Source organism: Stegostoma tigrinum, chromosome 34 (genome assembly GCF_030684315.1).
Source record: "Stegostoma tigrinum isolate sSteTig4 chromosome 34, sSteTig4.hap1, whole genome shotgun sequence".
NCBI lineage: Eukaryota > Metazoa > Chordata > Chondrichthyes > Orectolobiformes > Stegostomatidae > Stegostoma > Stegostoma tigrinum.
This window is the reverse complement of record NC_081387.1, coordinates 23671002-23697741: the sequence shown is the minus strand read 5'-3', so window position 1 is coordinate 23697741 and position 26740 is coordinate 23671002. Positions and strand designations below refer to the sequence as shown.

The 26740-nt window shown below is 44.4% G+C and overlaps 1 protein-coding gene across 5 annotated transcripts; it reads left to right on the top strand.

Annotated features, from left to right (window-relative positions):
* The first annotated feature begins 371 nt into the window (after window positions 1–371).
* Window positions 372–26002, top strand: LOC125446546 (butyrophilin subfamily 3 member A1-like). Of its 5 annotated transcripts, XM_059639751.1 has the most exons (6): window positions 372–511; window positions 5722–5804; window positions 15895–16176; window positions 17016–17196; window positions 21113–21139; window positions 23799–26002. In XM_059639751.1, exons 4-6 carry the CDS (start codon window positions 17184–17186, stop codon window positions 24314–24316), a joined length of 558 nt encoding a protein of 185 aa, XP_059495734.1. In that variant the 5' UTR covers window positions 372–511; window positions 5722–5804; window positions 15895–16176; window positions 17016–17183; the 3' UTR covers window positions 24317–26002. The 5 variants fall into 5 exon arrangements, 3 of the variants coding, with proteins under 3 accessions (XP_059495734.1, XP_059495735.1, XP_048376168.2); XM_059639752.1 differs by lacking the exon at window positions 21113–21139; XR_009442950.1 differs by lacking the exons at window positions 15895–16176; window positions 17016–17196; window positions 21113–21139; window positions 23799–26002 and adding an exon at window positions 6611–6895.
* Window positions 26003–26740: the final 738 nt, after the last annotated feature.

The window sequence follows — 26740 nt, the reverse complement described above, 5'->3', positions numbered from 1 at the left end:
GTGGTCAGTCATTTCTCACCCCGTGGACCCTCTCACTGATCTCAGTTTCTCTGTGCCCTTCCTAAGGTGAGACAAATAATACACACTAAACTCGGTAAGGAAATGGAAATATTGGTGTGTTGAGATCGAGTAAAATATTATTTTTAATTCAGATCCAATACAGGTCCCAGCGCAGTCAAAGGCTGGAATTCAAAGCGTCGCCTGGAAAATAATTCTGGCCCCACAGTGAGATGTATTCACACAAACTTCACTTTATCCATTAAATACATGCCTGGAGGTGATGCATTAATTTTAATAACATTAATGATTTTCGGTGAGTTACAGTTGAAAGAGCAACTTGCCCGCAGTGACACATTTGTTCGAAGGAGGGAGCAAAAGCCAAAGAGCGAATTCAGTGAAAACGAAAGTAAATATTTTCAGGGAGGGGCTGTTGTTGTGAACGTCTTTATTTTTTACACATTTGTCCGAGAAAAGGCGGAAAATGTTCGATCAGATTGTGGGAAAGTTAGAGGTGAGTTCCAAACCCTCTTTAATTTCAGGAAGGGCTCATTCCCAGTGGGATCGGGTGGATTTTATTCCCGCTGAAAGATCCCAATCAAATCCAAGGAGTTGAACGAGGAGCCGCTGGGGATTGTGCAGTGAAAAGGTGAAACCTTTCTCCAATGTCTCTGATCAGCTGCACAGAGCCTGGAGCTGGTTCCTGTCAGTATAAGGGAACAGGAGGGAGAGGCAATGTGTAACATTCACTTCTCAGGGTCAGACACAGCGACTGGAAAGGGAGACGGAAGTGAAAAGGAGGAACAGAGTGAGGGCCATGAGATGGAACATGACCCATTGGGGTTTCTGTTTAAAGGCAAATAATTCAATCCCGGAGACAATTGTGTGTTTTCATCCCCGGGAACAGACCTTTAAAGCAGAAAGTTAATGTTCAGCCATTCCTCCATCCACATTGATTGCAGTTTGCTGCTTTGTTTAAGTCGGGGCTTTAAAGCGTGCTGGTGCACTAACTTTCCCTTCCCCTCTGTAAAATATTTGATGTGTGCATCTTAGAGTGATGGACAAAGCAAGTGAGAAAATGTTCCAGAACCTCACATTTCCTCTCCTGGATGCTTTTTTTACTCCAATGAAGACAGTGGGAAGTACCCGTTTCACACTCAACCAGTGTCGCCCCCTCGCTTCATTCCCCTTGTGTCCTCATGGGCCCTGCTGATTCCCTGGTTATCCATTTCCCCTTCATAGACTTTTTAAATATCTTCGGCTTCTCCTTTGATATGTTTCTGAAGAGAAGAGCCTCTCTTTCCTTTCTTATCCTCTGTTGAATGTTCCGAGACATCCAGGGTTCTTCCAGTTCCTCTGTGTTGCTCATATCTGTTCCAATGATGCAGACTTTGGTCAGGAGACCTTTGAAGTATCTGCCTTCTGACTCAACTGAGGAGCCCCAATGACTCTGGTTGACATGGCCTTCAGCTGTGTCCACCCATTCCCCGCACTTCAGCCCTCACCTCCTCTCTTTCGTCCATGTCCTTGCTCACCAGCACCCACACCCAGAGGACCACGAGCTGCCATATCTGCAAATCTAACAGGATGCCACCACCAGACACCTGTTCCCCTCCCTTCCCTTGTCATCCTTCTCCAGGATCCATTCTCTCCAGGATCCTCTGATCCACTTCTCCTTGACTCCCAGCACCTCTCTACACTCCCACAGCACCTTCCCAGACAATCTCAGAAAGTGGATCACCTGTCCATTTCCTTCCTCAGGCCCATAAGCACACCTTCTAGTTGAAGCAATACTTTACCTGCTCTTCACTCAATCTAGTCAGCTGTATTCACTGCTCACAATGTGGTCTCCTCCACACTGGGGAATCAAAGCACAGACTGGATGACTGCTTTGCAGATCACACACATTCTAACTTTAAAAGTGACCTTGAGTTTCCAATTACTTACCATATGCCCTGGCCAACATCTCTGTCTTGGGCTTGCTGCAGTGCACCAGAGAAGCTTAGTATGGACTCCTGTTCTTAGGAAAGCCCAATGTGGATTCCTGGCCTTGGGGAAGTCCAACGCGGATTCCTGGCCTTGGGGAAGCCCAGCACGGATTCCTGGTCTTGGGGAAGTTGAACACGGACTCCTGGTCTTGGAGAAGCCCAGCCTGAATTCCTAGCCTTGGGGAAGCCGAACATGGATTGCTGGCCTTGGGGAAGCCCAGTGTGACTCCCTGCTTTAGAAAGACCACAATGCTGAACCTTTACACTTTTTTTCATTTATACCTAAAAGTCTGTGTGGGTTTTCTCCCACAGCCTAAAGATGTGCATGTTAGGTGGACTAGCCATGCTAAATTGCCCATAGTGTCTGGGGATGTGTAGATTACGTGGGTTATAGGGTGATGGGCCTGGGTAGGATGCTCTGAAGGTTTGTGTGGACTTATTGGGCTCAAGGTCCTGCTTCCATGCTGTAGGGATTCAATGATAACTCAAACCTTCTAGTCCAGGTGGCATCCTTGTCAGTTTTTTTGCATCCTTTCCATCAGAGGGTGACCAGATTTTTACGCTGTACCCCAAACTGGCCTTAGCAATGTCTTATACACCTGTAATGTTATGTCCAACAGCCTATATTCCATGTTCTGCCCAATGAAGGCAAATATTCCAAACATCATCTTGACCACCCAGCCTACCTGTGATCTCATTTTCAAGGTTATGTCTAAACCCCTAGGCCTGTCTGTTGGACAACACTCCTAAGGGCCCTACCATTGACTGTGTAACTTCTGCTCTTGTTTGTCCAAAATGCAACATGTCACATTTATCAGAATTAAATTCCACTTGTCATTGCTCAGGCCACTGACCCAGTTGAACCAGATCCCATTGTATTCATAGTTAATCTTCTTCGCTGCCCACTATACCAGCAATTTTGGTGTCACCTACAAACTTAGTAACCACACCTTGCATATTCACATCCAAATTGTAAATATAAATGACAAACAACAATGGACCCAGCATTGATCCTTGCAGCCACCGTTGGTCACAGGCCTAGAGTCTGAACAACAACTCTGTACCACTACCATCTCTCTCCTACCTTCAAGCCAGTTTTGATTTCAAGTGGTTAGCTCTCCCTGGATCCGATGCGATCTAACCCTACTAACCAGTCTGTCATTTAAAACCTCATTGAAGACCTTGCTAAAGCCCATGAGGATAATGACTACTGCTGTACCTTATTTATCTTCTCACAATTTCCCCTGCATGAAGCCATGCTGACTGTCCCTACCTTGGCTTTCCAAATTCATGCAGATCCTGATGTCAAGCAACTTATCATTACTGACATCAGGCTCACAGGTCGAAAATTCCCTGACTCTTCCTTGCAGCTTTTCTGAAATGAAGGTACTACATTCGCCATGCTCCTGTCTTCCTGCATCTCACTCATGCCTTTCGTTGATACACGTATATCTGCTAAGGGCCATGCAACCTTTTAGTCATAGAACCCCTACTGTGTGGAAACGGGCTGTTCAGCCCAACAGGCCCACACCACCCCTCAGAGCATCCCACAGACCCATCCCACATAACCCACCTAACCTACACATCACTGAACACTATGGGACAGTTTAACATGGCCAATCCACCTAGCCTGCAGATTTTTGGACTGTGGGAGGAAACTGGAGCACCTGGAGTAAACCCACGCCAACACAGGGAGAATGTGCAAACTCCACACAGACAGTTGCCTGAGGGTGGAATCGAACCTGAGTCCCTGGCGCTGTGAGGCAGAAGTGCTAACCACTGAGCTGTTTGCCAAGCTTCCCACAATGTCCTGCGATATATTTGATCAGGTTCTGGGGATTTATGTACCTTTAAGACCCTCCAGCACCACCACCTTCTGTAAAATTGACCTTTTTCAAGATAGCATGATTTATTTCCACCTAGTTCCCGAGCTTCCATGTCTTTGCCCACGCTACATACTGATCCAAAATAATCATTTAGGATCTCACCCATCTCCTGTGATTCCACACATAGGTAGCCTCATTAATTTTTAAGCCCTATTATCTCCCGTCTCTTTGCATTCTCCTTAATCCTGTTGTGTAGATGAGGTGGGTGTGGACTTGTTGGGCCGAATGGTGTGTTTCCACACTGTAGGGATTCTATGATGATCTATGATTCCCTTTGCCAAAGCGACCTCATGTCCCTGTTTTGCCGTGCCGATTTCCCTCTTAAAGTGTACTCCTACACCTCCTATACTCCTTGAGGGATTCACTAGATCCCTGCTGTCTGTACCTGACATATACCTCCTTTTACATAACCAGAGCCTCAATATCTTTAGTTATCCAGTGTGCCCTACTCTGGCCAGCCTTGCCCTTTAGATTTAGAGGAACTTGCTGGCCCAGAACTCTCGATATCTCATTTTTGAAAGTTTCCGACTTCCAGAAGTCCCTTTACCTGTGAACAGCTTTCCCCAAACAACTTTTGAAAACTCGCGTCTATTGCCATCAAAATTGACCCTTGCCCCAATTCCGAACTTTGACTTGTGGGCCAGGCCAATCCTTTTCCTCAGCTATCTTAAAACTACCAGAATAGCGGTTATGTGTCCCTAAGTGCCCTCCCACTAATGTCTTGGTCACTTGTCCTTCCTTATTTTCCAAAAAGGAGGTCAAGTTTCCAGGGTGACCATCTACACACATCTTGCAGGCAATGTGTTCCCATGCAGCTGCAGGCTTGTTATTCCAGACAGAGGTAGCGGGTTTGGAAGATGATTTTGCAGGAGCCTTGTAGAGTTGTTGCAGTCTGTCTTGTAGGTGGTGTATACCGCTGTCAGTGCATTGGTCCTGGATGGTGTCAGGCTTCTTGAGTCTTAATGGAGCTGCACCCTTCCAGGCAAGTGCGGAATATTCCATCACACTCCTTATGGTGGCCTTGTTAAGGGAATGAGGAGATGTGTTACTTGTTACAAAATTCCCAGATTCAGCCCAACCCCAACAGAACAGTGGGTTTGCTCTTGGAATCACACAGCCCCTGTTAACCCTTTACCTGAGATCTTCAAAGGGTGAGAAGGACTAGTGGAGATTGCCAGTCAGGATATCAGAGATATTGTGCATCTACCCATCAGCATGGCCACTGCATATTCTAAAGGCACTGTACAAATCACACCATCCATCAGGTACTCAGTTCCCGTTGGGGACCAAGTCATGAGGGCAACAATGACAGGCCAGTGGAAAAGCTTTCAGATCAAACATTTAGCCCTTAATTCTAGATTAATCTGCAGATGAATGCCAAACAATCATAGCATGTTCTGAAAAACTCCAGAGAAATAACATAAGAACTAGTAGCAGGAGTAGGCCGTTCAGCCCTTTGTGCCTCCTCCGCCATTCAATAAGATCATGGCTGATGTTTTTGTGGACTCAGATCCACTTACCCGCGCTCTCACTGTATCCCTTAATTCCTATATTGTTCAAAAAAAATCTACGTTAGGTTTAAAAATGTTTACTGAAGTAGCGTCAACTGCTTCACTGGGCAAGGAAAGAGACTATAAGTAGAAACAAATTACAAGGACAAAAGGATATTAACATAGCAATGTTTGTGAAATGTTACACAGAGTTCAGGAACCTCAGGCCCAGAGAATTTATATTTCACCAAAAACTTGGTATAATTGTTGCAGAGCCAGTTCAACAATGGTATGACTGCACTGTCAGTGTAACATGAGACTGGTGACAAATAAATAAACTATCACTTCTCTCCCTCTCAGGCAATTCTTCTGCTGAGACTTCAGGATGGAAGGTCTTCCCCACATTGTGCTGCTACTGCTTGTGATTCAGGACTCGGTGAATGGTAAGGATCATTGTAACCTGTTTCAGTAAAATTCCCAGGAGCCCTCTAGTACTGGTACTTACACTGATTCCAACAGTCCATTCACTTTCTTTTTAACCAACAGCAGGATATCTATAAGATAGGGAAGAACGTCTGTGTCACTGATTTACAGCAATTCTATGAGTCAGTTGACATTTTTATGAAATTGTATCTGGATATTTTTTACAAAGGTGATTTGAGAATTCCAATTCAAAATTGTGGTCCTTTCTGTGGAAACTGGAAACAATTCACCGTTATCTGTCTTTGTATTCAATTTGGTTTTGCAATAATGGAGAGATTACAATGATCAAGTTTAATATTAATCAGCTACCGATGCTGGAGTAAAGGTCTCAGACTTTGTTGCAATGAATGTTGTGTACATTGAAGTTATTTTCTCTTTCTGATGATTCACTTACAGTGGTGACCGGAGGGGTCTGAGGGAAGGTCACCGGAACTGAAACATTAACTCTGCTTTTGCCTTCACAGATGCTGCCAGACTTGCGGAGCTTTTCCAGCAACTTTCTTTTTGTTCCTGATTTACAGCATCTGCAGTTCTTTCGGCTTTTATTCACTTACACTGTAGCTTTCATCAAAGGTGGCATTGTCCATACATTGGACACTTCAGTTTCTTTGAACAAAAACAGAAGTTGCTGGAAAAGCTCAGCAGGTCTGGCAGCATTTGTGAAGAAAATAATCGGAGTTGACGTTTCGGGTCCAGTGACCCTTTCTCAGAGCGCGCACCTTAATACTCTCTGCTGCGTCTTTCCAGAATGTTCTCTGCTCCTCAGTTCATCAATCTTCAAGGCCAAGGCAGCGGCGTCCAGTGGGTCAGTGATGCCATGATTGGAAAACACTGGGGCTGCCCTCGACGTCCATCCACTGATCTGTCAAGAGCACATCCCACCTCTCCATTTCATGTCCATGACAACACCTTTGGGCACCATGGCTCAAGCAGGAAGCTCGCCACCACTTTCCCAAGGGTAACAAGCGATGGCAATAAATACTGGTCCAGACAGCAATGTTCACATCTGATAAATGAATTTAAAATAAAACTCTGGGGAAAATAATGAAAACTCTGCAGAGTATTTTCTTAAAAGTACCTTGGCCATGTGCAGCTAAATTTTGAAAACAGAATTAGTCACAGATTGTCCCAAATGCTGACCTGTTGTCAAAGTCACCGTTGGCATTGAGATTTCTTCCTCAGTCGGTCACGGCTTCTGACATTTTAACTGGAGACTGGACGAGTGGATCTGAAATCTACTTTGGAACGTTCCACTTGCAGTGACGTGGCCAAACAGTGGGTTCTCAACTCAATTCAATGAGGTGTTTCAGATTGGGAGTGAGGAAAGGGTGTTGTTATCATGGCAAGACTTCTCAGATTCTCTGTTTCAAATCCAGTCGCTTCATTTCACTGACAAACTGGGTTGTGTGATCTTAGAAACTCCAGTCCAGCGACTTATATACTGTACAAGTGCAACACTTTCACCTGCTGGCGCCAGTCGGCTTTGCTTCAGACAAAGTTCTATCCAAGATTGATCAGGATGCGTATATATTTTCTCCGATCAATGATATTCTAAATTAACATTTCACATAATCTGTTGTAATACATTTAAAACATCACTGTGTGATATATTGCCAAGCTGGATGAGAGTATTGTTTCCATGGATTTGCTAATATCTTCAGGGACAGTTACATTCCCACAAATGTGCCAATGGGTTGTCCATGTGTGTGACACAGATGTGAGAAAAGCCTGATCCTGGGGATTCTCAGAGGTGGCTGGATGATATTGCTCTGAAAAGCCTGATAAACCAAACAGTGGTACTGCAGACCGGATTGCCAAGGTGACAGATGCTTTTTTGGGAAAATGTCAGAGTCGCGAGGTAGCAAATGCAGCAGCGTACACCTTGGGAGGGAATAGCTTTGGGGCTTATGGTGACCTTTTTCTGACCCACTAATGGTCAAAGGACCATCCAAAATAATGGAAGAAGTGAAAGTTAGACTCAGTAATGGTGACAATAAAATAATTGCTGGTGCTCTAAAAACCAGTCTCATTCACAAATGCACTTTGCCAGATGGAAAACCAAGCAAACAAAAGCAGAAATAGCTGGAGAAACTCAGCAGGTCTGGCAGCATTTGTGGGGATAAAAACAGAGTTAAAATGTCGAACCCAGTGACCCTTCTTCAGAACTAGTGAATACTGATTAATCGAGGAGCAAAAGTGAGGGAAGGTCAGAAATAAATACAAAAAATATCACCAGTGAAGAAGTACCAGTGAGACGAAAGGGACTAAAGGCCAGCTCCTCAGTGATTACATCCCAGGATATTAAAGAAAGTAGTTACAGAGACAGAGGATGCACTGGCAGTAATCTTTCAAGTAGCCTCATATTTTAGAAAATTCCCCAAATATTGTAAAACTGCAAATGCAACAGCCTTATTCAAAAAGGGAAAGAGACAAAAACAGGCAGCTATTGGCCAGTTGTCTCAACATCTGTTATTGAGCAAGTGTTCAAGTTTGTGGTAAAGGATGTAATAGTGAAACCTTTAGAAATACGTAACATGATCAAGCAGAGTCAGCATAGCTTCATGAAGGGGACATCTTGCCTGTCAAATTATTTAGAATTCCTTGAGGATGTAACAGGCAGGAGAGATAAAGGGGAAGCAGCGGATGGAATATATTTGGATTTCCAAAAAGCTGTTGGAGGGAGATATATCAAAGAAGAATCTTATGCCCCATGTTCCTTAGCAAAAATGATTTTTATTCAGAATTCAATGACTGTATATTATGTGGGAGAGGCCAAAGAACACAGCAAATCTGGCTATCACTTGGGGCACAGTTGTCCTCTTCATAACCAGCTCAGATTGGAGGGGAATGATGCTCTGAGTTCCTCAGCAAAATACAACATTACAATAATTCTGTGCAACATTGATGCCATTGTTCGCCACATACCCCTAATCTATGCATTCAATCCAATAAACATGTGATCAATGATGATCAACTCTACGGACAGCCCTCAACCCCCTCGTAATCTCATGATGTCTTCTTCCCGGATGCCTCCATCATTTATCTTTGGGATCTTACAATGCTTCTGACAGTTTTGTTCCTTCCCAGATATTTGCCAGCTGCATTGCATTATTTACCAATAACCTAAGTAATTGCTTTTCCCTAAGAACTCTTCCAAATTCTGCATTAACTTTAGTATGGGAGACATTAATTTCTACCAATTGTTATAACCTGCTATGGGGCTAAAACCTCCCCAGTGCGCAATCTCCTCGGGCCTTGTCTAACTTCCTTTTGGGCTGTAACCGTCCCCAGTGCGCACTCTCCTCGAGCCTTACCTAACCTCCTTTGGGGATGAAACCTCCCCAGTGCTCAATCTCCTCGGGCCTTATCTAAACTGATGTGGGCTTTAACCTCCCCAGTGCGCACTCTCCTCAAACCTTATCTAACCTCCTTTGGGGCTCAAAGCTCCACACTGTGCACTTTCTTCGGGTCTTATCTAACCTGCTATGGGCTGGAACCTCCCCAGTGCGCACTCTCCTCGGGCCTGATCTAACCTGTTATGGGACTCTAACCTCCCCGGTGCGCACTCTCCTCGGGTCTTATCTAACCTGCTATGGGCTGGAACCTCCCCAGTGCGCGCTCTCCTTGGGCCTTATCTAACCTGTTATGGGACTCTAACCTCCCCGGTGCGCACTCTCCTCGGGTCTTATCTAACCTGCTATGGGCTGGAACCTCCCCAGTGTGCACTTTCTTCGGGTCTTATCTAACCTGCTATGGGCTGGAACCTCCCCAGTGCGCACTCTCCTCGGGTCTTATCTAACCTGCTATGAGCTGGAACCTCCCCAGTGCGCACTCTCCTCGGGTCTTATCTAACCTGCTATGGGCTCGAACCTCCCCAGTGCGCACTGTCCTCAGGCCTGTCCTACATCTGCCTTAAGTTTCAATTGTTTGTGTCTCTCAGCCGTGACCTTTCTTTGTACGTCTTTGGAAACGGTTTTATGGAGGTCGTGTTTCCACCATTTATTACTTTATCTTCCCTAGTGATACATTGGGTCTCTTTATTGCCTGGAAACATTGGCTCACGGAATGCAACTGACCTTTTCACACGAATTTGTTTGCTCCTCTGATTCTACAGTTGGCTAACTAATGGGAGTCAGGGTTAAGGTAAAGGGTCATTTTGAGAGTGGAGTTTTGTTGTGCAGTGCCACAGGGATCAATGCCAGTCCCACAATTGTTCACAACATGGATTCACAACTTGCACAATGAAAGTGAATGGTTTGTTGCCGAGTTGGCAGATGACACAATAATCAGTGAGAAGACAAGTGATGACAATGACGCAGACAGGCTGCACTGGGAAATACACAAGTTAGTGAGTGCACACAAACGTGGCTGTTGGAGTTTAATGTGGGAAAATGTGAGGTGATGCATGTTGGCAGTAAGAATAGAGGAACTGACTATTATTTCATAGGAGAAAGACTGCAGAAAGCTGCAGCACACAGGCATTTGAAAATATTTGTGCATAAATCACAAGAAGCTAACACACAGGTTCAGCAAATTACAGGGAAGTCAAATGAAATATCAGCCTTTATTTCAAAGGGAATGCAGCATAAAAGTCGAGAAGTCTTGCTAAAAAAATACAATGCACTAGTCAGACCACACTGAGAAGACTGCAAACAGTTCTTTTATCTAAGGAATGATACAGTGCATTGGAGACAGCCCAGCAAAGCTTCACTAGATTAATCCTGGGTATGGAGGGATTTTCTTGTGAGTAGAGATTGAGTAGGTTGGGCCTATACTCGATAGTGTTTAGAAGAATGAGAGGTAATCTTATTCAAACATACAAGAAACTAAATGGAGTTAACAGGGTCGATGTGGAAAGGTTTTCTCTTGTGGGAGAGCTTAGGGCCAGAGTGTATAATCTCAAAATAAATGGTCACACATTTCACAGACATGAGGAGGAATTGCTTCTCTCAGAGAGCAGTAAATCTGTGGAAACACAGATTTATCACAGATGCTGTAGAGGCTCAGTTGTTAAACGTGTTACCAGGTGAGCTTGGCAAAGTTTCAAACAGTAAGGGAAACAAGAGTTATGGAGAAAAGACAGGAAAGTAGAATTGAGGATTTTCGAAACGTAGAATGTGATTATGCCATAGCTTTAAGAGGTTATTTTGTCCTGGTTTCATTTCAGAGAGAGAATGAATAAGCTGTAAAGAGCTGGCTAGATAAGAACACTTGAGTAAACAGCTTTGGAGACCTTGGGATTATTTTCCCACAGCCTGAATGGGTGTGACCAGCTCTCACAGGTCAGGATTCGTCGGTTTTGGTTTCTCAGTCACATTAGAAACTATTGGGGTCTCAACAGAGTGGGAAACTTCAGAAATGTCTCCTGGCTGCTACTCTCTCTTAATTTTCTCTTGATTTTATTTTCTCCCAGATTATTGAACTGCATGTGAGAATCTGTGTCTGAATTTTCCTTTGTTATCAAGGTGTGAGTTTATGGGGACAGTTAATTATTAATAGTTCCTGCATCTGTTGTTCAGTCAAGTTTCCAATACGGTTGCTATTCTAAATTCCTCTTTCTTTTGCTGTATTTTAACAACAGTGTTTAAAACAATTGTGTTTTGCTTAACATTGACGAGTTGAACCGGTCACATTGCATCTGAAACACAGCACTTCACATTTGCCTTAAAAATCAGAAAAAGTTAGGGTCTAGGTTACATTCTTAAAATATTTTGAGGGGTCTGGCCCGGTCTATAACAACAAACATACAAAAAGTGTGTGGCCATTTGGCCCATCAAGGCTCTTCTGCCATTTATTACGACTATGACTAATGTGATTTTTAACTTCAATTCTTCACTCCTGCATCTCACACATAATCTTTCAGCCCTTGGTAATCAGGAATTTATAAACCTTTGTGTTAAAGGTATTTGATGATACTGCATCCACTGCCTTTTGGGGAAGGGAATTCCAAAGACTTTCAACCCTCTGAGTGCAAGATGTTTCCCGATTTCTGACTTAAATGGGTGATCCTTATATTTAAACAATGATCCCTCGTGCTAGGTTCTCCCACAAGGTGAAACATCCTTTCAACATCCACTCAGTCAAGTCCCCTCAGGATTCTCTATCAATCGTTTCAATAAAGTCCCCTCTGACTCTCCTAAACTGGAGAGGCTACAGGCCTGGACTGTCTAACATTTCCTCATAAAGCAACCTGCTCATGCCAGTATTAATCTCATAAACTTTCTGTTATCGGCTTCCGATGTATTAATATCCTTGTGTAAATATGATGACCAGGATTGTACACCATATTCCAGATATGGATTCACCAATTGCCGGTATAACTGAAGCATGACTTCACTGATCATGCATTCAGCTCCTTTCACAATAAACTGTAATATTCGATGGGCTTTCCTGATTATTTGCTGTCGGGTGTCAGGTCAGCCCTGATCTCATTGAATGCTGGGACAGACTTGATTAGCTGAATGGCTTATTTCAGCTCCTATGCCTCATAGCCTGAACCTCACTTTTGAGCTGTATGATCAATTGCCGATAGAAACTGTTTAATCACTAACAACAATTAAACAGCATATAATTTTATTCACTTTCTAAATTAAGTCAACATTATTTATGATTGAAAGATAATTCAATCCCACACAAGGAGCTGTGAAGGTTCAGTTATTGAGTACATTCATGTCAGAGATCGATTGATATTTAAATAAAGGAATCATTTGTTATGGTGGTATTGTTGGAAAATGGGGGGGAGAGAGAATATATTCCATGATCCAGTGAAACAGTTGAGTGGCTGACTCCAGCCGCTATCTCATCTGTTCTTATTTGGATAAGTTTTCACACTGATTGCTACAGTAATGAGTTTAAATGTAAAATCCTGTCCATTTGTTCCTTCTGTTGAGGTAATTTGTAGATTTTTTTGAAGGTTATTCGTCTTTCCCAGGATTACAACATTGGACTTTATGTGGACTATGACATGTAACTACATAAGTTAAAACGTTCTGTGTCGAGTTTGCACATTCTCCCGGTGTCTGCGTGGTTTTCCTTCAGGTACTCCAATTTCCTGCCACAGTCCAAAAGATGTGCAGGTTAGGTGGATTGGCCATGCTAAATTACCCAAAGTGTTCAGGGTCAGAGGGGTGTGGCTCTGGGTGGGATGCTCTGAGAGTCGATGTGGACCTGCTGGGCTGAAGGACCTGTTTCCACACTGTAGGGATTCTATGATTCCTCATCAACTACTGCTTGATGGTCCTAAATCACAAGAAAAAATATAGCTGAATTCAAATTCACTTACAATGCGGTTCTGGAGGACTTTTATATTGTAGGGCATTTTATATTTTAAAACATCTGTTGTTTTCAGTATAATTTTGTTCCATGGATTAAATAAATACTGAATTATATGTTTTATTGATAATAAAGTGTGAAGCTGGATGAACACAGCAGGCCACGCAGCATCTCAGGAGCACAAAAGCAGACATTTCGGGCCTGGACCCTTCATCAGTATGTTTTATTGTTGTGTTCACGAGGTGAGTTCCTTGTCGTTGGACCTGCTGAACCTGTTGAAGCCACAGTGGGAGAAGATGCTCTGTTGGAATGCCAGCTTGTGCCAGATTTATCTGCGAGCAACATGTTGGTGCAGTGGTTTAAATCAGGTCTAGATTCACCCGTTCATGTCTACAGACATGGGGACCATATGCTGCTGCTCAGCACAGGAATTAGAGAGGAAGGACAGAACTGTTGAAAAATGAACTGACCCAAGGAGCCATTTCTCTTCGAATAAAGAACACAACAGTTTTTGATCAAGGGGAATACAGATGTTTAGTTAATAGTGGAACCTATTCTGAAGAAGCTGCGGCCAGACTGAATGTCATAGGTCTGTACACCTCAGTAACTTTGGAGAAGTGATATGTCTCTGAGTTCGAAAAGACCAGTTTAAATTAATTAATATTTTACCATTGAACAGTTAAATTAATTGAACATCTGTAATGTAGCAATATGAAATAAGGCGGGGGAACGTTGGACATGAGTAGGCCGTGGAGCCCATTGAGCCTGCTCTCCCATTCAGTTAGATCGCAGCCGGTCATCTAACTCACTACGACCTTCTTACTCCATCACCGTGTCCATTGATGTCATTCGTAACCAGAAATCTACTGGCCTCTATCTTGACCATTCTGAATTTCCACGGTCTCAAGGGTAGAGAGTTTCAGAGACTCACTTCCCTCTGATTGAAGATATTGCTCTTCATCACAGACTTAAATGGGGTACTGCTCATTCTGAGGATGTAAGTGAACCAGATGAATTATTACCGTGACTAATGCTCATTTCATGGTCATCATTAAATGTTTGAGGACAGCCGGTTAAGGCACCAGCATATGTTATATCCTTTTTATATTTTTGTTTGATGTTCAGTTGTCACAGACGAAATGATGCTGCTGTCCTCAGACAACTCACTAACCCGAACGGCTCCGAGCTGTTTGTCCTGAAAAGGGGTGAACTTCCCTGCTTGGTGTACTGGCTCCATTAGCCCTTCTAGATATGACACCGATACTTGCAATACACATAAATGCTTTGGTACATTTGTAGATGACTCAAAAATTGGTGGATTTGTGGAACATTATCAAAGGATACAGCAGGATATCGATCAGTAGGGTGGAGAACTGGCGGATGGAGTTTAATCCAGACAAGTGTAAAGTGATGCATTTTGGGAGGCCAAAAGCAAGTTGAAAGCATAAAGTAAATGGCAGGACCCTTCGGAGCATTGTTGTACAGAGGGATCTTGAAGTGTAAGTCTGTAGCTCCCTGAAAGAGGATAAATAAGTAGCTAAGCTAGTAAAGAAGGTACACTGCATACTTGCCTTCATTTGTCAGGGCATCGAGTATAAAAGGTGACAAGTCATTTGCTGTACAAGACTTTAGATAACCCGCATTTGGAGCTTTGCGTGCAGTTCTGGTTGCTACACAACAGGAAGGATGTGGAGGCCTTGGAGAGGGCCCAAAAGAGGTTTACCAGGCTGTTCCCTGGATCGCTGCATGTTTGTTGTGAGGCCAGGTTGGACAAATTTGGGTTGTCTTTGTGACAGGAGTGACCCGATGAAAGGATATAAAATTATGAAAGGCTTGGATAGGGTGGAGAGTTGAAGCCTTTTCCCAGTGTGGAAATGTCAAGTAGCGAGGCCATAGGTTTCGCTCGGAGGGTAATGTTTAAAGGAGATGTGCAAGGCAAGATCTAATCAGGGGGTGGTAGGTGCCTGGCAATGCCTGCCAGGGTGAAACTGTTGTTGGAGTTTCCAATGATTGACTCCAGGAGTTTTGAGTCCAGGTTTTTTGATTAAATATTGAGGCAAATACAGGGAGAGTACACTCCACACTAGGCTGAATGAAACTCAGTGCTCCATTCCTTATCCTACACATCCACCTTCTCTGTCTTCTCATCACTTATGACTCCCAAGGCCTCTCGGGATAGTTTTGCTAACACTGGCTCGATGGTATACAAGGTTGGACTGGAGAATGTCACATACTGTGAACATAGAAATCACCATTTAACTCTTCCACTATCATCGCAAACTGATATCCCGCGGAGACTGCTGGGTCAAAGCTCTGTCACTGCTACAATGACCTGACCCTAATACGTAAATAACCCCACTCCCTGCTCTTCACGTGGAGTTAGAAAAGGGTGAAAATAGTCAACAGAAGTTTGAAAATTCTTTGGTGTCACCTTACTCTTACTGTAATGTTCATCGTATCATTTTTCCTCATGTATAATTGTTTAGAATTTTTCGGTTTTTTTTGTCTCCCTGCTTTTCTGTTTTCCTCTCGTTTTAAGTGATGTTTAGCTGGAGTGTAATTTTGTGCCAGTTAATTAATCTGAATGAGTGTTATCTGTTGTGTCATCACAATTCTATCTGGACATATTCTCAGATAAAAAGTAGTTCATAATCGCAATAAAGTCAGTGAAAAACAGTGAGTAGATATCTATCAATAACATTAAATACCCAGTTCTAACAGGCTGCAGGAAGTGTTCCTCATGTTTACTGTTTCTGAACTATTTTCTGCTGATTCCAGGTTTGGGTCAAAGGCCCTGGATTCAATTGAAGGGAGACCAAAAAAAACGAATCCAGCTTGTGTGTAAATCCAGTGGATGGTTCCCTCAGCCAGAAATCGAGTGGATCAGTGAAGATGGACCTGTTTTATCACAAGCTGAACCAAGTTATGATGTGGACTCCAATGGTCTTGTAAACGTCCAGAGCATCATTGTCATTGCAAAACAGTCAACAAACAGGTTCAAGTGTCGTATCGTCCATCAACATTTTGGAATTACACGAGAAGCACCAATCAGGATATCAGGTTTGTAAATGAGAATGTTTCATCAGGAAAGTTAAAGGTAATTTAAAATGTGCCATAGATTTCATCTTGTGTTTAACTGTCCCCAAGATGCTGTCACCTGGTAATCCAATCATTCTGTGAGGGAAGTTAAGTCGCTTCGCTACATTAGGAGATACTAATCACAGGACTAAATGCTTCGTTAAGGAGATAGATTTTAAGGTTTTCCTTACAGTGGGAAAATAGGATAGAGAGCTGGAGGGATTTAGGGAATCGTTTTGAAAGCTTGGGCCCTGGCAGTATAAGGTGTAGACACTAATGTGGAGCACTTACAACTGGGGTTGTTCTGGTGGCCAATATCAATGAGAGGTGATGCTTTGGAGGGTTTGGGGATGGAGGAGGTTATAGAGATAAGGAAGGCAAAATCTAATGTTTCAGATTTCCAGCATTCACTGTATTTTGCTTTTATTTGACACTTTTGAAACACATTCCCAGGCAGAGGGGTCAAGTTAGCTCAGATTTTTGGGCACAACAGGCCGGATTTCACAGGATCCTGAGTGCTAATTTGCTTCTTTTTCTTTTAAAAGATATTAGGTCTCACAGCATGATGCGGTTTGATCAGGTTCACCAGAGGAGGTGGTTTAGCACATTTAAAGCACATGGCTCGGGTGCAAGTGCAGTGGCACGGATCAGGGATTTGTTAACAGGCAGGAAACAGAGAGCAGGAATAAACAGGTCATTCTCATGTTGGCAGCTTGTGATGAGGGAGTTACCACAAGGATCGGACCTGGGCCTGCAGCTGTTTACAAAATGGATAGACGATTTGGACGTGGTGACTAAATGTAACATTTCTCTGTTCACAGATAACACAAAGCGAGCTGGGAGCATGTGCTGTGAGAGAGAGATGCAAAGTGGTTTCAAGGGGAATTGGACAGAATGAGTGAGTGGGCAAGAACATGGTCAATGAAACTTAAGGTGGAAAAAGTGAGAGTCTCTATCCTCCAGCCTGCTCTCGTAGCCACAGCAGTGACATGGCTCGTCCAGGTCAGTTTGTGGTAACAATGGGGGGATTCAGTGGTGGCAACTGGACGTTGAGGAGCAATGTTTTGATTCTCTTTTATTGTAAATTTTCATGGCCTGGCACTTGTGTGGTATAAATGTGAATCGTTACTTGTCATTTCAAAATGTGGGTATTGCCCAGGTGCTGCTACATTTGGACATAAACTGCTTGAGGATGTGAGGAGCTGTGAATGGTGCTGAACACTAAGCAATCTCCAGTGAACATCTCTCTGTCACAAGGTCAGAAGAGGGGGTAGTCATTGATAAAGCAGCTGAAAATGGTTGTGCCAAGGAACATTCTTCTGAGGAACCCCTCTAGAAATGTCCTTGCGCTGAGGTGATTGACCTCCAACAATCTTCACTATCTTCCTTTGAGCGTTGTATGACTCCAACCTGCAGAGAGACCTCCCAACTCTCACTGGTTCCAATTTTGTTCAGGCTCCTTGATGCCACACTCGGTCGAATGTAGCCTTGATGCTAAGGGCTGTCACTCTCACCTCACCTCTGGTATTCAGAATCATTTGTAGAATGTGGTAAGGGTTTAATGTTAAAATGTTCAAAAGCCATAAGAAATGTGGATTTTGGAAATAATTGCAAGTATAATTGAACAAGCTACATTTATTTTGCCTTTTACTGTCAGTCATTAATATATATTGATGGTGTGATTAATACAATGTGAGACTTTTTACGTTAAAATACTTACCTAGGCTTAGTTTATTTTGGCTGAATAATTCCAGGAGAAAATAATTGATAATTTATTTTAAAATATTTTGCATTGAAAGAGTTAGTTTATTTATGTCTATAATCTGACTGAAATCAGAATCAGATTGAAAGTGGTCATGGAAAATGAATTACAGATTTAACAGGTTGAGAAGGAAAATGAGAAATATAATTTTAAAAGACTTCTTAAATGCTTCAACAGTTTTAGCATCGGAATGCTGAAATGTATTTCTACCAATTTTCCAATGTGATTGAGATAACACATGATCCTGTGTGTGATTCTGAAAACAATGTGTCCAATGACAATCAATAGCTGGAAGAAAATCCTGAATTCTAAGAATCTGAAGTTGGTTTTAGAGACATCTCTGACAAAATTATATCCAAAAATACTCTTAACTATGGTTATTTGTTTTCGTCTATTTCAAACTTACTTTAAGTTGACACATAAATTGTGGATTTCAGCAAAACTTTTGACAAGGTCCCACATGGGAGACTGATAAAGATGTTAAAAGCACATGGGATCCAGGGTAAAGATAGGCTGGTTGATTAATATTGAGGAAGAAGGACTTAGTTTACAGGAGGATGCAAAGGGGTTAATCAGATGGGTAGACCATTGGCAGAGGGAATTTAATCCTGAAAAGTGTGAGGTGTTGCATTTCAGAAGAAGATTCAAGACAAGGCAAGAATCAATGAGTCATGAACATTCGGAAGCTGAGAGGAACAGAGGAGTCTTGGGTTGCTGGTCCACAGGCCCCTGAAGGCAGCAGGAGAGGTTAATAGGGTAATTAAGGTGGCATATGAGACGCTTGGCTTTAACAGGTGTGGCATCAGTTAGAAGAGCAGGGAGGTCATGCTGAAGCTGTACAGCACTGTGGTTAGGAGGGCTGTATGCAGTTCTGGTCACCTCACTGGAGGAAGGATGTGATTGCCCTGTAGTGGGTGCAGAGGAGAGTCACCGGGAAGGTGCCTGGGATGGAGCATTACTGCTATGAAGAGAAGCTGGATAGATTCGTGTTGTTTTTATGGAAATTAGAAAAGGCTGAGGTGGGCACCTGAGAGAGGTGTTTGAGATTATGAGGGTATGGGCAGGGTGGGAGGGAAGCAGTACTGAAGGGTCAGTAACAAGGCGGAATAATTTTAGGTGAGAAGCAGAAAGTTTTGGGTGTATTTGAGGAAATCCCTTCTCAGCGGAGGGTGGTGGGAATCTGGAATGCACTGCCTGGGGGAGGGTATGAGAGAGGGAACCTTGCAGCCCTTAAAAACTATGTCATATCATTCAAGGCTCTAAGCCAAGAGCTGGGATTTGGGATTTGTGTAGATAGGATGGTGCAGAATCTACAGGGTCAGGGCCTTCTTCTGTGCTCCATGGGTCTGGGTGGAATGCCCTTCGGAGAGTCAGTCTGGACCCAAATGACCTCCTTTTGCTCTGGAGGGACTCTGTGATTCAAAGTGCATCTGGCTGGGAAGTGCTCATTTCTCATCCTGTGGCTTGTGATATTTTATACCTCGAGCATTTTTCTTCAATTAAACATTCTTCTGCTAAAGCAGTTGCGGCCCCACGGGCTGGGTTGTTGTGTGAGAAATGGTCACAAGAGCAAACTCTTGTCTGTCTGTAATCAACAACAGCAGCTGCAGTTTCAGGGTGAGAACAGAAAGAGAGGAGTTAAAAGGAGAGACGAGAAGTGTTGATAACAGACTGAGAAAGAACTTGCTCTTACAGTCATAGTGATATACAGCACAGAAACAGACCCTTCAGTCCAACTCGATGCCAACCAAATAACTTACATAAATCTCGTGCCATTTGCCAGCAATTGGCCCATATCCCTTTAAACCCTTCGGTTCATATTCCCACTCAGGTCCCTTTTAAATGTTGTAATTGTCCCAGGCCCCACCACTTCCTCTGGCAGCCCACTCCATACACACACCACCCCCTGTGTGAAAAAGTTACCCCTTCGGTCCCTTTTATATCTTCCCCCCTCACCTTAAACCTATGCACTCCCCCCAACCCAGGGAAAAGCCCTTCCCCTTTCCCGTTTCCATGGCCCTCAGGATTTTATAAACCTGTGCAAGCTCACCCCTCAGCCTCCAATGCATTATTTCTCAGGGACTTCTCAAGCTCAGCACTGTCAATGCATTACTTTTGACATGATTGATATTGTTCGGCAACGTTTATATCATTCATAACGCTGACTGGTTTAATTTGTTTGAAAAGGACAGATTACGCTTGATTTATAAGCAGACAATGTGGCAAAATTGGAATATTATGCTAATTAAATTTTTTATTTTTAAAATTAAATTCCTTTCTACTTGTCAATCATTGGAGAGCACTTGTGGAGCTGGATTTTCGAATTGCACAATGTTACAGCACAGAAGGGAGCCATCCAGCCTGTCTTGTCCGTTCTGACTCTCTGTAACAACAATTCCCTGCTGTCACCTCATCCGCTGTTCCCCTGCAGCCCCGCAAACCGACACTCTTCAGGTCATCGCCTCATTCTCTTTTGAAAGATGCGATTGCTTCTGCCTCCAACAGACTCTCAGACATTGAATTCCAGATCCAGACTCTGTCTCAAAAAGATCGATATTTGATCGATGAGTGTCTGAAGGGCAGGAGTTGACATTGAGCTGACCCGGGGAGTATCAGAAGGGGAAATGGGAATTGTTTTGGGAGGTGGGTTGACATGGAGAGTATGAAGGGCTGTGGGGATTGTGTGAAGCAATTAGAGAGTTTGGGGGTCGAGAGCCCCTGGTTTTATCACAGCTGGGGGAGGAAGTCCCAGAGAACCAAGGCAGGGCTTCTAACCAGCCCATCTCAGCCCTCGCCTGCTGCCTTGGTGGCCCAGGATCTGTTTCCAACATCACTCTGTCCCAGACTTTCCCACTGTACTCACCCCCATCCCATGTCCCCAACTCCCACACCCCAACTCACCACTGCCTTTGAAGGGAAAACTGCACAATTCAGGTCCTTTTTTCTGAAGCGAGTCCAGAAATGTCCCGACTGGAGCGATCTGCCTCAGTAACAGTCGTCAAAATTTGGTTCTTAATTTCCAGTTTGTAATGAGCAATGCCACAGAAGGTGCATTAAGCAGTATCTAACACATTCAAACGTGTCTGTTCAGAACCTTTCTCCAAATGCTTCATGTCACAGCAAGTTCTTCAGTCTATTTATTATTTCTGTTTCCAGAGTGGAAGAGAATTTGTGCGTATAAAGGTAAGATCTTAACTTTAAGATATTTTAACACACAGAAAGGAAAGAAACTCAAAAGCTGACAACTCAAAACAATGTACTAGTGAAAATTCCACAAGAATATGTGTTCATCAGAAACAGGAGCGGGACTGACCGCGGGGGTTTTCTCTGTCATTCACAAAGATTGTAGCTGATCTAGAGATAGTAGGAACTGCTGATGCTGGAGTCTGAGATAACAGAGTGTGGAGCTGGAGGAACACAGCAGCCTTGAGGACATCAGCATGGGGAGCGCTGGTGTATAGGGACTGGACATTCGTGCTGAAGAAGAGGTGTTCAGGGCCAGGGAATCCAAAGTTTTGGAGGAGGTGGAGGGCGTGGGTGGGGTGTAGGTGGGGAGTTCTGGACCAAAGGGGAGAAAATGGAGTTGAGATAAATGGAGATAAGTTCGTGAGGCAGGAGCAGGCAGAGACAATGGGTTGACCAGGGCAGTCAGGTTTATGGATCTTGGGAAGGAGATAGAAGTGGGCGGTGCAGGGTTGGGGAGTGATGAGGTCAGAGGCTGTGGGTGGGAGGTCACCTGAGGTGATGAGGTTGTGGATGGTTTGGGAAATGATGGTTTGGTGCTTGGGGATGAGGTCATGATCAAGGGGGCAGTAGGAGGAGGCGTTGGAGAGTTGGCGCCTGACCTGGGTGATGTAGAGATCAGAGCACCATACCACTACTGCACACCTCTGGTCTACGGGTTTTGTGGCGAGGTTGGGATTGGAGAGAGGGAGCGGAGGGCTGCACATTCTGTGGGGGAGAGGTTGGAGTGGGTGAGAGGGGTGGAGATGTTGAGGCGATTAGCAGTTGGACATGAAGAGTTTGAGGGAGGGTAGGAGGTCATAGGGTTGTGTCCAGGAGGAAGGGGTGTGTTGGAGGCAGGGGAAGGGGTCTGTGGAGGGAGGGTTAGACTTGCGATTAAGGAAGGAAGTACAGAGACAGAGGCAGAGGAAAAGCTGTTCAACGTCCAGGCATGAGTCTTCCAGAGGGACCACTCTCTCCATGACTCCCTTGTCCGGTCCACACTCCCTCCGACCCCACCACCCCCAGCACCTTTCCCTGCAAGCGCAGGAGGTGCTACACCTGCCCCTCCACCTCACCCCTCAACCCCAGCCCAGGCCCCAAGAAAACCTTCCACATCAAACAGATGTTCACCTACACATCTGCTAACATGGTATACTGCATCCACTGTTTCCGATGCGGCCTCCCCTACATCGGGGAAACCAAGCGGAGGCTTGGAGACCGCTTTGTGGAACACCTAAGCTCCCACTACCTTGGACTCCCTCATTGATCAAAAACCTGTTTAACTCAGCTTCGAATAATATCAATGACCTGGTTTCCACTGCTGTCGGGGATAGAGAATTCTAAAGATTTATGATCCTGAGACACAACATTCCTCAGTTCATTGGCAGACGCCTTACTTTGAAACTCTGTCCCTGGTTCCAGACTCCCCCACGATGGGGGACACCCTCTCAACTTCTACTCTGTCAGCAGCTTCACAGTCTTCACTGTGTTCACATATTTCAGTAAGAACCTCTCATTCCGCTAAACTCCAATAAGTACAGCCCCAGCCTGAAACCTTTCATCACAAGGAAACAGCTTCATCCCAGGAATCAACTGAGTGACCCCTCTCTGACCTGTCCCCAGTTTCAATAAAGCTCTTTCCCAATGGCCCCTCCTTCAGTCCAGCCAGTGCCAGCTGAATTCCTTTCGATGGCATTGGGGTTCAGGAGGGTTAGTTGGAATTTTCAGGTCAGATTTAGTATTTCAGCTTTCAATTTTGTGAAAAACACATTTCAGTCCCACATGAGATTGGAAAATAATGAATGTTAGTGGGACTCGAACAAACAGGAGCTTGTTCTCAGTGAGGCAGCTGCAGCAATCTCCCATTGGATGTAAACTGAGAGAAAAAGCCTGGAAAAGGTTGGAATGACATAAAAGCAATGGCTTTAGAAATGTTTGGAGACTTGAGCGACATGGTATTGAATAATTTATTTGTTTTTTAAAATTATTTTTCATTTGGGGTCTCTGTGAAGATCCACATTTATTACCTGCCTCAAACTACACTTCACAAAGTGATGATAAACCACATTCTTGTGTCCTCACACACAATCCCCCCAACACATCCCTCCTCTCGCACACACATCACCCCGCCACACACGTACCCCACCACATACACCCTACACGTCACGCCAACAAACGTCTGCACACACGCACAGATACACACACACACGTGCGTGCACACACACAAACTCACACACACTCTCACACTCACGCACACAAACACAAACACACTCTCACACACGCACAGACTCACACACATGCACCCACACTCTCACACACTCACACACCCTCTCGTGTACACAGTCTCTCACACACGCATACACACTCACACACACACACACACACACACACACACACGCGCATGCACACACTCTCTCACATACACCGTCTCTCTCACACCACACACACACACGCGTGCACATGCACACACACACACACGCATGCACATGCACACACACACACACACACACACACACACACGCAACCACACTCTCACACCCACACACACACTCTCACAAACACACACACACACACATACCCAGGGACTGTCCCTAATTCCATGTATTTTCTCTCCCAGTCTCTGTGACCCTGGATGTGGAAACAACGCAACCCCGGCTCGAGGTGTCTGAGGATCTGAAGAGTTTGAGATGGACTGGAACCCGGAGGGATCTCCCTGTCACCGGGAAGAGGTTTATACACAGTGCCTGTACCTGTGTCCTAGGATCAGAGGGATTCACATCGGGGAGACATTACTGGGAGGTGGAGGTGGTGGGGAATCGGCGCTGGAGTCTGGGAGTGTCCTCAGAGTCTGTGGAGAGGGAGGACTGGGTCAGACTGATCCCGGAGAATGGATTCTGGACCATTGGGTGGGTTGAGAATCAGTTTTATACAAAATCCTCTCAAACCCCTCTCCCTGTCGGTCAGGACCCCAGGAAGGTGGGCGTTTATCTCGGTTATGAGTCTGGGACAGTTTCATTTTACAACGCGGACACCAAGTACCATCTCCACACCTTCACTGGGAATAAATTCACTGAGAAACTTTATCCTTTCTTCTGTAGTTGGGATTTAAACCAGTTTCTGAGAATCTGCTCCTGACCTCTCAATGACCTGACACTGGGGCTAGGGGTGAGAAACTCACTTGGAGAGCATAGAACATAGCGCAGTACAGGTCCTTTGGCCCTCCATGTCACGCCAACCTGTGAAACCAATCTGAAGCCCATCTAACCTACACTATTCCATTATCATCCATACGTTCATCCAATGACCACTTAAATGCCGTTAAAGTTGGCGAGTCTACTACTGTTGCAGGCAGGGCATTCCACGCCTTTACTCCTCTCTGGGTAAAGAACATACCTCTGACATCTGTCCTATGTCTATCAGCCCTCAATTTAAAGCTATGTTCCCTCATGCTAGCCATCACCATCCAAGGAAAAACCCTCTGATCATCTTGTACGTCTCTATTAAGTCACCTCTTAACCTTCTTCTCTCTAACGAAAACAGCCTCAAGTCCCTCAGCCTTTCCTCTAAGATTTTCCCTCCATACCAGGCAACATCCTGGTAAATCTTCTCTGCACCCTTTCCAATGCTTCCACATCCTTCCCACAGTGTGGCAACCAGAACTGTACACAATACTCCAAGAGCGGCCGCATCAGAGTTTTGTACAACTGCAACATGACCTTACGGCTCCGAAATTCAATCCCTCTACCAATAAAACCTAACACACCGTACGCCTTCTTAACAACCCCATCAACCTGGGTGGCAACTTTCAGGGATCTATGCACATGGACACCGAGATCTCTCTGCTCGTCCACACTACCAAGAATCTTACCATTAGCCCAGTACTCTCTACTCCTGTTACTCCTTCCAAAGTGAATCACCTCACACTTTCCTGCATTAAACTCCATTTGCCACCTCTCAGTCCAGCTCTGCAGCTTATCTATGTCCCTCTGTAACCTGCAACATTCTTCCACACTATCCACAACTCCACCGACTTTAGTGTCATCCGCAAATTTACTAACTCTTCCTTCTACACCCTTATCCAGGTCATTTATAAAAATGACAAACAGCAGTGGCCCCAAAACAGATCCTTGTGGTACACCACTAGTAACTGAACTCCAGGATGAACATTTCTCATTCAACACCACCCTCTGTCTTCTTACAGCTAGCCAATTTCTGATCCAAACTGCTAAACCACCCCCAAGCCCTCAATCTCATGCCTCCGTATTTTCTGCAATAGCGTACATTATCAAACACTTTACTGAAATCCAGATACACCACATCCACCGCTTTACCCTCATCTACTCGTTTAGTTACCTTTTCAAAGAACTCAATAAGGTTTGTGAAGCAAGACCTACCCTTCACAAAACTGTGTTGACTATCCCAAATCAAATTATTCCTTTCTAGATGATTATAAATCCTATCTCTTATAATCCTTTTCAAACCTTTACCCACAACCTAAGTAAGGCTCAGTGGTCTATCATTCCCAGGGTTGTCTCTACTCCCCTACTTGAACAAGGGGAAAACATTTGCTATCCTCCAGTCTTCTGGCCCTATTCCTCTAGATTGGTGTAAAATGTTCATTAAACTTTCAATTTATATTTTGTAAAATCAGACTGTAAATAACTTCAATAGAACTGGAAATGTCAGATGGACCTGACCTCAAGGTGAGGGACTGGGTCAGAGGTCAGAGATTAGGGTGTTCCTCCATGTGTCATTCAATTTCAAGATTATATTGTTGAAAATCACAACCAAAGTGTAAATAAATCAGACAGAAATGTAAATGTCAGGATGAAAATTAAAAATAAATAAATGAATTGTGTCTCTCATTCCTTCATTTACCCCCAGCTTCAGTCCCACCCTCCATCCCTTCACCTCTTTCCCAGTCTGGATCTGGGATTTCTCTGTGTTTCCATTTCTCACTCTACATCCAGAACATGAAATCTTGAGGCAGAAATCCAATACTGACAGGGTGACAGAGCTGCATTTACATAGCATGTTCTATTGAGATCCCGTGTCATTGGGGAGGGGAGTTACACAAGATCCACTCTCTCCCAGGATTTCCAGCATTCCAAGGATTTAACTCCAGTTCTCTCTGCACAGATGCTGCCTGACCTGCGGGACATGGTACTGCGGCCCGATCGATTAAAGTTGCAGAGGTGATGGGAACTGCAGATGCTGGAGAATCCAAGATAGCTAAGTGTGAAGCTGGATGAAGACAGCAGGCCAAGCAGCATCTCAGGAGCACAAAAGCTGACGTTTCGGGCCCAAGCACTTCATCAGAGGGGGATGGGGAGAGGGAACTGAAATAAATAGGGAGAGAGGGGGAGGCGGACCGAAGATGGATGGAGCAGAAGATAGGTGGAGAGGAGAGTATAGGTGGAGAGGGGATAGGTCAGTCCTAGGGACCGCTTTACAGAACACCTCCGCTCGGTTCGCAATAAACAACTGCACCTCCCAGTCGCAAACCATTTCCACTCCCCCTCCCATTCCTCAGATGACATGTCCATCTGGGGCCTCCTG

What these genes read in the sequence shown, in the direction of transcription:
- LOC125446546 (XM_048520211.2), top strand. Translation starts at nt 21,061, where the DNA reads ATGCTTCATGTCACAGCAAGTTCTTCAGTCTATTTATTATTTCTGTTT. An exon ending in GAGAATTTGTGCGTATAAAG is followed by an intron (nt 21,140 to 23,798) that starts GTAAGATCTTAA and finishes TTTCTCTCCCAG; the next exon opens with TCTCTGTGACCCTGGATGTG.